This window comes from Heteronotia binoei, chromosome 15 (assembly GCF_032191835.1).
Source record: "Heteronotia binoei isolate CCM8104 ecotype False Entrance Well chromosome 15, APGP_CSIRO_Hbin_v1, whole genome shotgun sequence".
NCBI classification, from domain to species: domain Eukaryota; kingdom Metazoa; phylum Chordata; class Lepidosauria; order Squamata; family Gekkonidae; genus Heteronotia; species Heteronotia binoei.
Genome location: NC_083237.1, coordinates 23,235,795 through 23,248,102, shown reverse-complemented (window position 1 = coordinate 23,248,102; position 12,308 = coordinate 23,235,795). Strand labels below are relative to the sequence as shown.

General features: G+C 47.0%; 2 protein-coding genes across 4 annotated transcripts in view; both read left to right on the top strand.

Annotated features, from left to right (window-relative positions):
* Nucleotides 1-2,446, top strand: part of SEZ6L2 (seizure related 6 homolog like 2) — a 69,569-nt gene extending 67,123 nt beyond the window's left edge. For both annotated transcript variants that reach the window (XM_060256807.1, XM_060256806.1), the window contains one exon: nt 2,431-2,446. The gene's annotated coding sequence lies outside the window, so the exon portion shown is untranslated. The remainder of the gene's footprint in view (nt 1-2,430) is intronic.
* Nucleotides 974-9,532, top strand: INO80E (INO80 complex subunit E). 2 transcript variants are annotated; one of them, XM_060256817.1, is made up of 7 exons: nt 974-1,225; nt 2,349-2,419; nt 3,024-3,076; nt 3,773-3,845; nt 4,270-4,387; nt 6,078-6,206; nt 9,183-9,532. In XM_060256817.1, exons 1-7 carry the CDS (start codon nt 1,136-1,138, stop codon nt 9,384-9,386), a joined length of 738 nt encoding a protein of 245 aa, XP_060112800.1. In that variant the 5' UTR covers nt 974-1,135; the 3' UTR covers nt 9,387-9,532. The 2 variants fall into 2 exon arrangements, with proteins under 2 accessions (XP_060112800.1, XP_060112801.1); XM_060256818.1 differs by lacking the exon at nt 6,078-6,206.
* The last annotated feature ends 2,776 nt before the right edge of the window (nt 9,533-12,308 follow it).

The following is a 12,308-nucleotide window of genomic DNA, read 5'->3' as shown; positions in this document are numbered from 1 at the left end:
GGTCTTGGGAAGAGAGCAGGAGTCTCGCTTTTAATCATGGGAAATGTAGTCTTTGTTCTTCGGGAGGCTGTGTCAGGCACCGGAACAGAAAAAAAAGGTCCAGTGGCACCTTTAAGACCAATTAATTTTTCTTGGTATGGCAAAGTGAATTGGGGGCCGTTGCGAGTTATTGACGTCGTCACCCTACAGGGAATCTCTTTTCATTGTAATGCGTAGGGCGGGGCTCCATTTGTCCCGCCAAGAGTATGCAATAGGGGTGGCCAAACTTGCTTAGTGTAAGAGCCATATATGTCAGATGTTTGAGAGCCGCAAGACATTAACATCAAATGTTTGAGAGCTGCAAGACGGGAAGGAAGGAAGGAAGTAAGGAGAGATTTTTTAAAAACAAAATCCTGAATATGCGGCCTGAGGAAGAACTGTGTAACTCAGAAATCTGCACCCTTTGTGGACGCTTATATTATATATCAGAACAAAGCAGGAGTCAAATGGCACCTTTTAAGACCAACAAAGCCTGTAAGAAAGGAAATATCAGTCTGTACCTCTGCAAATTTCTTTGTAAGGCTGATGGAGTTCCATTAAATGTGCTACTGGACTCCTACTTTGTTCTACTGCTTCAGACCAACACGGCTGCCCACCTGGGTCTATTGTTATAGAATCATAAAATTGGAAGGGACCTCCAGGGTCATCTAGTCCAACCCCCTGCACAATGCAGTTATATATTGTAACTTGCTGTACTGTGGTTAGTTACATAATGATTCTTTAAAAAAACAAACAAACTCTCACCCTACATTTTAAACACAATAACTGCATTTTTAAAAAACTAGTAGCCACACATTTTTTAATTGTTGCGACAGACTAGGAGTCGGGCACTACCCTCCCTGGAGTAATTTGCCGTCGCTGACTGAGCTCTTGCAAAGGTCACTCAGCCCTGCAGGCTCTGCGATTATTCTCATCCGCTAACACAGGCAGCTTCAGCACATCCCCTTCTTCTATTGCATGCTGGGAGTCGTAGTTCTGCCGTGTCTTATCTTTCCTCCGCCTCTTTCCTGGGGCGTTCTGGGAATTGCAGTTCTTTCCCTCTAGCTGGTTTCCTCCTTGTGCCTCGTCCCTGTCCCCAATTCCTCCCCGGCTGGGCATGAATGGGGCAGGGGAGCCTGATCCTGGTGGTGGGGGCTACAAGAGGCGGTACAGGGCCCTGAAAAGGAGACTCAAGTTCCTGATCTATGTAAGGAGCAGGAGAAGGGGGCGCCGAGGGGGTTTTGCTTGGGGGGCGGGGCAGGAGGAGTCTCAGTGTTTTCGAGGCAGATGAGACTGGTGGGAGGAAGAAATAAAGGGAGCGCTTTAAGTGGTGGGGGAAGAGGGGTTGGGGTCTATGCTGAATTAAAATGTTTCGAATTTAAAGTGCCCCCCAAGTCAGCGGCGCTGTTAGGTGGAAGGACAGTCCGCTCTAGATGGTCCACGCTCTGCGTTGTGGGGAGATGAGGAAGTTTAGACTTACTCAGGGGTGGCCAAACTGTGACTCTTTCACACATATTTTGTGACTCTCGAAGCCCCCAACACCCTGTTGGCCATTTTGGAGAAGGCATTTCTCTCTTTAAATCACATCTGCGAGCCGAGCCAAGTTGGTGGCTTGGATAATGCATTTAAAGTTAAAGTTGCTTTCTTTCCATCTCTCCTCCCCCATCATATTGCCCCCCTCCCTCCTTTGCAGCTCTCAAACCTCTGATGTTCGTGTCTTGTGGCTCTAAAACATCTGGCATTTATTCTATGCGGCTCTTATGTTAAGCAAGTTTGGCCACCCCTGGATTTACTGGTGCTTCTGTTTCCAAGGGCTATTGTTATTGCACCAAATGTGAGTTGGTGTTTACATTAGGGTCGAACTAAAAATCCTGGAGCTGGACCAAGTGGTGACCTCATAGGAGTAGAGATGGGACTAAATGTCCCTGACACCTGACTTCAGTGGTACGGGATCCCTGGAACACATGCATAGGATCTGTAGCTTTAGACCTAATTTAAAGGGGATGCTGGCCAAGGCCAAACTTTGTATCCAAATTATGTGTTGTTAAATTGGGACTGCAAAGAGGCCTTTCAATTGTAAAACGGGGACAGTGCTGGCTCACTTTCCAAGGCTGTTGTAAGGAAGAATGCTTGTGAAGTACTTTTGTGGGCTATCTTTTATTCTTGTTGTTATGGCTGCTCCAAGATACTTTTTTGTGCTTCTTACTGACAATTTGGTGCCTTGGATTTGCCCCCAGAATTGGTTCTCTGAGGCACAGTGGCTGGTACAGAGCACAGTGGTGTGGGGTGGCTTTCTGACTCTCACCAGAGTCTCTGTTGTGACTCCACAGGAACAAGAGTGTTTCCAAGAAGAGCTGAGGAAAGCACAGAGAAAACTCTTAAAAGTTTCACGTGATAAAAGGTGGGATGGAGTGTGTGTGGGGAGGGGGAGCTGGAAGTGGGAACTGAAATTGTGAATTATTCCTAGGTGGGAGAGGTGAGAGAGCAGGAGATGGCTGCCAGTTTTTGTTTTGTTTTTTTCCTGGCAAGCTTCCTCTGTCCTTAACAAGTATGCGACTGGAAAAAATTCAACAGGTCTTTCCTTCATCATTGTGTCTCACACTGGTGAAAAGAGCCCTGTTTCATTCCAGCTGGAAACAGGGCTATTTCCAAACCACAAGAGCCCTTCCAGAAAAAAAGATGACAACTTTATCATGGAGGGGGAGGGCTGAGTGGGGGATGCCCACTTAGGTGTGTTAGGATAAGATTCAGTTTGGACCAAAGTTACTGGGCACTCAGCCTTAGAATCTCTGTGATTCCAGAAGGGCAAGATGACAAGAAAGAAAATGTGTCTCTGAGTGTGCATAGAGTGCTTTCCCCCCCTTTAGCTTGTCTTCACAGGTTTAGGACGGAGGGTTTTTGAGAGCAGCTGGGGGACATGAGCCTTATCCTGCTCTCTTTTTAGAAACTGACACACTGGATTGGAGTTAGTATAATCTCTGCTTCTGCCTGTTTCTTCCTTCCAGTTTTCTGCTTGATCGCCTCCTCCAGTATGAGAATGTGGATGAAGAATCATCAGGTAATTTGAGGCTCAGTTGTGTTTGGGGGTGGGGGGGTCCCCCTCATTCCTGTATATTAAATAATTCATAGATCTCTAGGAGATAAATTACTGTTTCAAGGCTTTGCTGAAGAAGAAGTTGGTTTTTTTATGCTGCTTTTCTCTGCCCTAAGGAGTCTCAGGGCAGCTTATGGTCTCTTTCTTTGCCTCTCCCCACAACTGGCACCTTGTGAGGCAGGTGGGGCTGAGAGAGCTCTGAGAGAACTGTGACTGGGCCAAGGTCACCCAGCAGGCTTCATGTGGAGGAGGAGTGGGGAATCAAACCCGGTTCTCCGGATTAGAGGCTGCCACTCCTAACCACTACACCATGCTGAACTGCTTATTTAGTCCAGTCAGCATCATGATTCTACCAGAACAAGAAATAGTTCAAGGAAGTGTGGTGATAAAAATCTTGAAGGGGCAGCTTACCTTCATCTTGCAACTCAGAGTGCAAAGGGAAAAGGGGAGAAATCTCAGGCCTAAGGGCTCCAGGAAGTACAGCGAGTTTCTTGGGTCCTGATTAGGAATACAAGAGTTCAAGATTCCACTCAGTCCTGAAGCTCATTGGGTCATCTTGACTGACTAATCTCAGCCTAATCTACCTCACATAATAACCCTTGTGTACTCCTTGGCAGAAGCGTGGCCTACCAAGCTAACTAAAATAAATTTCTGTTTCAGATTCTGAAGCGACAGCCTCCTCTGACAATAGTGATGGGGAGATGCCCAAAGCGGAGCAGCCGTCTCTAAAGAGGTGAGTGGATGAGCCTTGGCCTCCAAGCTGGTAGGTAAGTGCCAGTGCCCAAAATGGCTGCCTTGGCATGCAAGCTAGTAATTGCCAGGGCCAAAATGGCTGCCACTGACCACAGGCGAAGATGTCCATTTTGTTTGGATGATTTAGATTAGAATCCTTCTCTTTGGCTAGTTCCAGCCTGCTTTCAAAATGTCTGCCTTGTTGGTTAGAAAGACCCAGCATGACCACTTCAACTGCGGGCCACCGGGAGATCCTGTCCAAAAGCAAAGATTATTGCTTTGCTTTGCTTACTGTACATTATAAAGCACACCCAATATGACTCCATCAGCACCATGGGTAAATCTGTAAATCATGGCAACAGTCTCACTGGCTTTATGGCATGCGCTCATGGCCAACTTTCATCTGCAAATCTCTTTGCCTACAGAAAACGAAGTCCCCAACTTGGCAGTGCCTCATCCCCTTCATCTTCAGGACTTTCCCTCCAGCCGACGTCCGGCTTTGGGCTTCCGGCGTCAGGGACACCATCCCCCTATTTGACTTCTGTGAGTAACTCCCTCTTTCAATGGGTAATAGAGCTAGGTAGAAGGTGTTGCCCAGTCAGCCCTTGGGCTCCAAAGCCATCACATGAACTAAGTTGGGAAAGGACTTTGAAGAGGCCTCTTCCAATGTCAGAGATGCCTTAGCCAAGTTCTCCTTGAGTTCAACAGACCTTTAATGTGGCTGCCATAATGATAATGCAACCTAGAATCAAAATGCTGGGAGGTTTCTCTGCTAGAGCTGATAATCTCCCTTGACTGCCCTAGACCCACAATGCCATGCACATTGTTGACATGCCAGTCTTGTGTCCCATTCATCGTGTCTGTGCTGACTTTTGAAAGCACCAGCCAACTGTGGATAGGGCTTTTTGCTTACATTCTGCTCAGTGCTTTGGCAGAGTTTCCTGTTTAGTAAGACACAGACACACACTGACTTGGCCATGTCTATTAGGAGCACAACTATTTAAGTCAGGGCTTTTTTTGTTGTAGGAACTCCTTTGCTTATTAGGCCACACACCCCTGATGTAGCCAATCCTCCTGGAGCTTACAGTTGGCCCTGTATTAAGAGCCCAGTCAACTCTTGGAGGATTGGCTACATCAGGGGTGTGTGGCCTATTATGCAAAGGAGGTCCTGCTACAAACCCCCCCTGATTTTAGTGCTTTTCCCCAAAATGACTTGTCCAGATTCCCAGGGCAGCAGAACTGCCAGTGGATGTTCTCATTGCCTCAGGATGCCCCACACCCCCTTCCCTTCAGCTTCCTTCAGGTCACCTCCATTTCATTTCATCGTGTTCTCTCACAACGTTTAGTTGTAGATGTTGACATGACACTGCATGTGGGTAGGCAGAAACTCTGTCAGAATGTCTGTCTTGGCCAGAGATAGTATGGTGCAGGGGTGGCCAAACTGTAGATCAGGAGCCACATGTGGCTGTTCCACAGATATTGTGTGGCTCTCAAAGCCCCCAGCACTTCGTTGGCTGGCTTGGAGAAGGCAGTTGTCTCTTTAAATCACTTCTCCAAGTCGAGCCAGCTGGTGGCTTGGAGAATGCATGTAAAGTTCAAGATGCTTTCTTTCCACCTCCACCTCCCCCATCTATTTGCTCTTTCCCCTCCTTCCTTCCTTCCTGTCTTGCGGCTTTCAAATGTCTGATGCTCATGTCTTGTGGCTCTCAAACATCTGGCATTGATTTTATGTGGTTCTTACATTAAGCAAGTTTGGTCACCCCTGGTATGGTGTGTTGGGGGTGCGGGGAAGGTAGAAGCATCTTCCATTTGTTTGCAGAAGTTTTGCTTTAGATTGGGCCTCAGTGAAGCAGTTGCTTGTGCTGACGTGGCGACGTCTGTGTGCAGAGCATTGGCGCTGGACTGATGCACGTGTCTGGTTGATCAGGTTTTGTGTGTGTGTGTGCATGCATGGACACAAGCAGCCTTGCCAAAGAGAAGGGGAACAGAGTGCAATTCCAGCAAAGACTTCACCTAAAATAACCTGTGGTGTTTTAGAACGGATCACCTGCAGCTGAAGCATACAGAAGCCGAGATCTCAAAATATACACGTGTTGATATTTGTGTGGCTTTGTAAAGTTTTCAGTCAAATCCTTCCCCCACCCACTTCCCATTCTAGGACTTGCATGCTCATCATTCATCGTTTGATTTCTTCTCCCATCTCTTTCCTCCCACCACCCCTTCTCCCACCCAGCTGGCCTCGCCCCCTTATGCTCCTTTCCCCTCTGACTACTTGGCCCTGGGGCCTGAGGCTGGGCCCCCTCCACCTGACACCAACGCCACCCGCTCTGCCCGGAGGCCCTCGAGGCCTCGCAAGCTCAAGGTACCGTCAGGATTGCGGGTGGGGTGGGGGGGCTACGTGGGTAGCTGCGTTTTGGAGGTGGAGGCATGTTGAAATCCAAACATGCACTGCGTGAATTAAACACAGGGAGCATGTTGACTGTGCCCTCCTGAAGAGAGTCGCACCCTTTCTGAGCCTATTGACTTTCCACAGACTTATGTGTGGGAAGTGCAGTGAAGCCGCAGCTGACTTACGGTGATCGATAATGGAGTTTTCTAGGCAAGAGATGTTCAGGTTTGCCATTGCCTGCCTCTGTGCGGCAACCCTCGAGAGCCAGCGTGGTATAGCGGTTAAGAGCAGCGGACTCTAATCTGAAGAACCGAGTTTGATTCTGCACTCCTCCATGTGAAGCCAGCTGGGTGACCTTGGGTCAGTCATGGCTCTCTCAGCCCCTCCTACCTCACAGGCAGTGTTCCCTCTAAGCTGAGTTAATGTGAGCTAGTTCATAGTTTTTTAGCCTCCGGCCCTCATGTTTTTGTCTTAGCTCAGAAAAAATGGCCCCAGAGCAGACTAATTTATGCCGTAGCTCATAACTTTAATGCCAGTAGCTCACAAAGCAGAGTTTTTGCTCACAAGACTCAACAGCTTAGAGGGAGCATTGCTCACAGGGGTGTCTGTTGTGGGGAGAGGAAAGGAAGGCAATTGCAAGACACTTTGGGACACCTTCAGGCAGAGGAACGCGGGGTATAAAAACCACCTCTTCTTTTCCTTCTTAGCGGTTTCCCATTCAAGCACTAACTGGGGCTGCCCTAGCTTGGCTTCTGAGAGCTGACAAGATTAAGCTACTTTAGGCCGTCCCAGTTAGAACAGTGTATTTAGAAAGGTTAACTTTGTTGAAGATTGCACTGTGTAATGGCCAGATACAGTCCTGATTGTAGACGATGTGGGTTTGGGAGGGGGGGAGGGAATGTGTTTAAATCTATAAATGTAGATGATATAATTGCACAGAGCTTGAGCCCAGATAAATTTGTGAACATAAAAACTGGTAGATCCAGGTGGGCAGCTGTGTTGATCTGAAGCAGCAGAACAAAATAGGAGTCCAGTTACACCTTTAAGACCAACAAAGTTTTATTCAGAATGTCAGCTTTCGTATGCATGCATACTACTTCAGAGAAGGGAATGGGGCACAGTGAGCAGAGCTACATGTAACTGGTGGGCAGTGGTTAAGAATGTAAAGTGATACAAAGTTAGGATCCAATGGCAAAGCAGTGTAATAAACAAATTGAAAGACCATTTGGTCTGGATAGTAGCAAGAGCAATTGACAGGCAACTTTTATTGCCTTTTATGAGTTTCCCACACAAATGCTATCCAGACCATATGGTCTTTCAGTTTGTTTATTACACTGTTTTGCCACTGGATCCTAACTTTGTATCACTTTACATTCTTAACCACTGCCCACCAGTTACATGTAGTTCTGCTCACTGTACCCCATTCCCTTGTCTGATGAAGAATGTGCGCAAATGGAAGCTTACATTCTGAATAAAACTTCGTTGATCTTAAAGGTGCTGCTGGACTCCTACTTTGTTATTCAAAACTGGTGTTTACAGAGTCAGACCAGCAATCCAGGTTGTTCAGCATCAGCAGCTGTGAGCGACAGCTGTCCAGGGTCTCTGCAGAGGAAGGTCTTTCTCAACAGCTGCCACACGAGACCCTTAACTGAAGACAGCAGGGCCTGGGCCTGGGATCCCCTTTGAGCAAATCACACACTTGGCCACTGAGCCATGTCCCCTCACTGAATTTAATGTGGTTGAACACTTCAGCTTGTAGAACCAAGAGCGATGGTGTATCTGTATTACAGACTCAAAAGCTGGTTTCAAAACCTTATGATGTTTTCATGATTTCTCCCCCAAGGACTCCTGGTAGTTGTAGTACTAGGAGTGTCTTGTTAGTGACTCTTGCCTTCCTTGACAGAATGAAATAATGCTTATTGTTCTGCGGGATTATCTGATCCCAGCAATATAGTGCCGTTTTGTCACTGAGACACAAAGAAGGCGATGCACCGATTTTTGAGGGGAGGCGGATGTTCGGGGACAAAGTAGAAGGATAGGGAGTTCTCAGGCAGCGCTGAGTGCTTTGTGTGATGATCCAGGCCCATCTCATAAATCACTGAGAGGCAAGATCACCATGGCTCCATTTGGTACTGATGCTGTCTGTGTGCCTTATGCCATAAGTCTGGGGAGCTTTAAAGTTTGTAGCACCAGTTTGGTTTGATGGTAGTGTGGTTAGAGTGCCCAGCTAGGACCTGGGAGTTCAGGCTGAAGTCCCTACTCAGCCACAAAGCTTGCTGGATGCCCTTACGTCAGACCTACCCCACAGACTTTTCATGAGGGGAAAATGGTGAGAGCCATTAACGCCATCTTGAGTTTCTTGGAGGATGGCAGCATAAAAATATATATGGCTGGAACAGAGGTCCCCAACATGGTGACTGTGGGCACCATAGCATCCACCGGGGCCTGCCAGATGCTTTTAGAAAATGGGCAGGGTCAGATAGGGCTTTTGACCAGCAGGGCTTCTGATTGGCCACTGAAGATTTGATTGGCTATGAAGATTTAAAAACAACCATTGTTTTGGCAGCAGCTGCCATCATAGCACAAGAATTGTTTTTGTGAGACGCCTAGCGGGGAGGGCGGGATATAAAAATAAAATATTATTATTATTATTATTATAACATAAGTTGCAGCAACCATTTTGTGGTTGGCTTTGCCTCCTGCGGCAGCCATTTTGTGCCTGCACCTACCATCCTATGTCAGAATTCCAAAGGTGCCCACAGCCTTGAAAGGGTTGGGGATCCCTGAGCCAAAAGGAAAATTCAGTTTAATTGTTACAGAGAAGGTATAAGAAAAAAAGGATTTCATGGGTGTGGGGAAAGCATCTTCAGTTCTTCCACAGATACTGGGATGGGGAAAAGACTCTGCTCGCTGTCCAATTCACAGTTTCTTTTTCTGTTCTTACTGCAGCTCCCACTGCCCCCCACCTCCATGTCCGACTGTGGAAATGTAGTCGTGGGGCTGCCCTTTCCTTCACCCCGGGGAGCCCCCAAGCTTCCACCACCCACCATCCTCAGCACAGTGCCCCATCAGATGTTCAGTGACACAGGGGAGGGAAGTGGTGAAGATCCCCTGGACGGTGACGATGAACTGGTCATTGATATTCCTGAGTAACCATGGAGACCGGCGCACCCCATTTAAAGGACACAAACCTCCTTGCGATACGTGTGGGGGCTGTACCCCATATTTTATTTTGGTGATTTACAGACTCCAAAAACATGCAAATCAGTCAATAAATGCAATTGTTTTGTATAAAAAAATTCTGTTGCAATTTCTATATATTCCCCCAAAAACCCCACCCTCCCAAGCTTCCTTCCTCTCCGAAAACCCCATGAGCCCTTAGAAAAATTGCCCCATAAAATGAGGACAGAGGTTTCTTGTCCCTGCCAGTCAGGCACGCTCCTTTACAAATCATTTTCTAGAGAAAAATCCTTGTGAGGGGGGGAAAAAATCCTATTTGCTTTATAGGGTAGAGTAAATCTTTTTCGACTGTGGATAAAATTTTTTTTAAAGGGAGGAAAGTCTGAGAAAAGTGCTTCAAATCTTCTGAGGGGGGAGGAAAGGGCAGACTTTTAAGACCCAGGAAAGAGTTTCTCATTGTGCAGATAAAAATGTGAAGTCTAACATCAATCTGTTCACAAGAATTCCTGTGGAGAAATTTATCTTTCAAGTGCCCCAAGGGATTCTTTTAGGCAGGAAAAGAAACGGAATGGATCTTATATATATGTTTTACTAGAAGGTCTCTTGTAAGAACTCAAATGCTGTTACTGGCTGCATTTGAGGGTTTTTTTGTTACAGATTTTTAAAAAGCCATAATGTGATCTCTCTCTGAAACCATCCTCTAATTACAAATGTAAGGGGGGGAACCCAATCTTTTCAAAACTGAGAGAAAAGAGAATGTTGTGTTTGTTGTTTAGGCAACATATTTAACCAGTTGCCTTTCAAAGATGCCAAATTTGTGCCTGGTGGCAAACAGCTGCTTACAGAGATGGAAGACCACGCTCCTGTCAGAGAGCTGAATCTCATTTTACTCAGCTGACAGGCTTGTCACTCACGCCCTGATCAGGGACTGAGACTTAGGGAAACTGGGATCTGTGACTGAGATAGCCCCAAATGTGTTGGGTACCTCAGGCAGAAAATTCCAGTAATGCTTGCCAAAGCACAAAATGTTCCCTTGTGCTTATAATGAGTACTAGCTGAGGGCCCCTGTCTTCCAGCTAATGGCCAATGTCACTGAGGCTACAGGAGGGGCAGCAGACAGGGGCCCCTGCCCCCGAAGCCAATGTGAGGCAGTGGTTAGCAGTCAGACTAGTATCTGGAAGTCCTGCGTTTGAATCCCCATTTTGTGCCATGATGTCTTTGGGTGGTCACACTCTCTTGGCCTAACCTACCTCACAGGATTGCTGTGGGGCTAAACTGGAGGACAGGAGAATGATGTAAGCCACTTTGGGTCCTCACAGGGGAGAAAAGGGGGGGGGGGTATAAATGAAATAATAACCTGGCTGGATCCAGTTTCCTTTATAAAAGTATTTTTGTTTTTTAATTTTCTATGTTACCACCTTTAATTTACTTTTTAAAGAAAAGCAGCTTTGACAAATGCAATTCTTGAGAAGCCATGGCTTGTAAATAAATAATAAAGGCTGCAAACCCGAGCATGCTTACCGGGGAGTGTCGCTGATACGTGCTTAGGATCATGCTGCACAGAACTGACAATCTGCTTTCCCCTTGATGGGTATCCGTACCATTTGCTGGCTGCCACTGGCCTCTTTACCCTGCTGAATAGCAGGTCAGGCCCTGGGCTGGCTGTCAGCTTGTGATGGATGCCCACCAGGGAGCCACAGCCAGCCATGGTTCCCTGAGTAATGACCACTGTTTGTCCCCACGGGTTTAGGCATACGGCTCCCTTTCAGACAAAGCAGCATTTACCAGGATGAATTCTGAATTCGTCTGCTGCAAAAAGCATGAATCAGTCTTCATCTGGAAGTGTCTGTCCTGGACTACAAAAAAACCTGCAAAAGACAACCAGCTGCTGTTTTTCTGATAGAAAGTGAGGTGAAAAATACAGAGGGCACCTCATTAACAGCATAATATTCCCCCAGGCTCTGTTTTCAAAATGTCTAGGTGGGAGGGGTGATGAATCTGGCTTGCCTGTCAAGAACTGGCGGGAAAGGAGAGTGGGGAGGGCCTTTTATTCAAGAAAAGTTAAGGGGATGAATGGTGAAGCCTGTCTGCCTCTTTCTGTTATGTTCTTTGGAAGGAGCGTGCCAGAAGGGGGGCCCCTTCCGTTTTCTTGCAAGGAAGCCAAAAGGCTTCATTCTTTGAAATTGTTCAAGAGTACAAATTGCATATGTCACTCCCAAGTAATGTAAGCAGAGATAGGAATTGATGCTGCAAGGAGCAAATGACAGGAAGTGTTGGACTGTAGGAAGAATTCTTCTCCTGGGGTGTGGCTTTCAAGGGCTTTCCTTTTTATGTGTGTTTAGAAAACACATGCTCTGTTTCTCTGACCATGGGCCAGCAAGTAGTTTGTCCCTCAAACCAAAATTTGGCATGAAAGGAGGGAGGGGTGATTCAAGAGCTGTAGCCGGTTGGGTTACACAAAGGGAAGGGAGCACCAAGGCCGGTGCAAAGGGAACGGAGTAGGCAAAATAGGCAGTTGCCTAGGGTGCCACCTGGCCTAGGGGGCACCACTGGGCAACCTCTTTCTGACACATGACTCTGGCTCCTGACCGCTGTCACCTTATCCTCTCCCATCAACAAACTGCCTTCAACAAAGCCAAGCCACCCGCCTCGCCCCAATGTGTGACTTGGCCTCCCACGTCATCCTATCCCACCGCCCTCCTTCCTGGTGTGGCCAGCAAGCACTTATTCTCACGGTTTTTTTTATAATTTATAACACTTTTTTGAAAAATTAAAAATCAGTAAATTAAAAAAGTGAAAAGTTTTAAGTTTGGCGCTCTTCATTTTCCCAATATATTTTTTAATAATTGGGGGGGGGGGGGACTAGTGGGTGATTCGCCTAGGATGGCAGAAAGC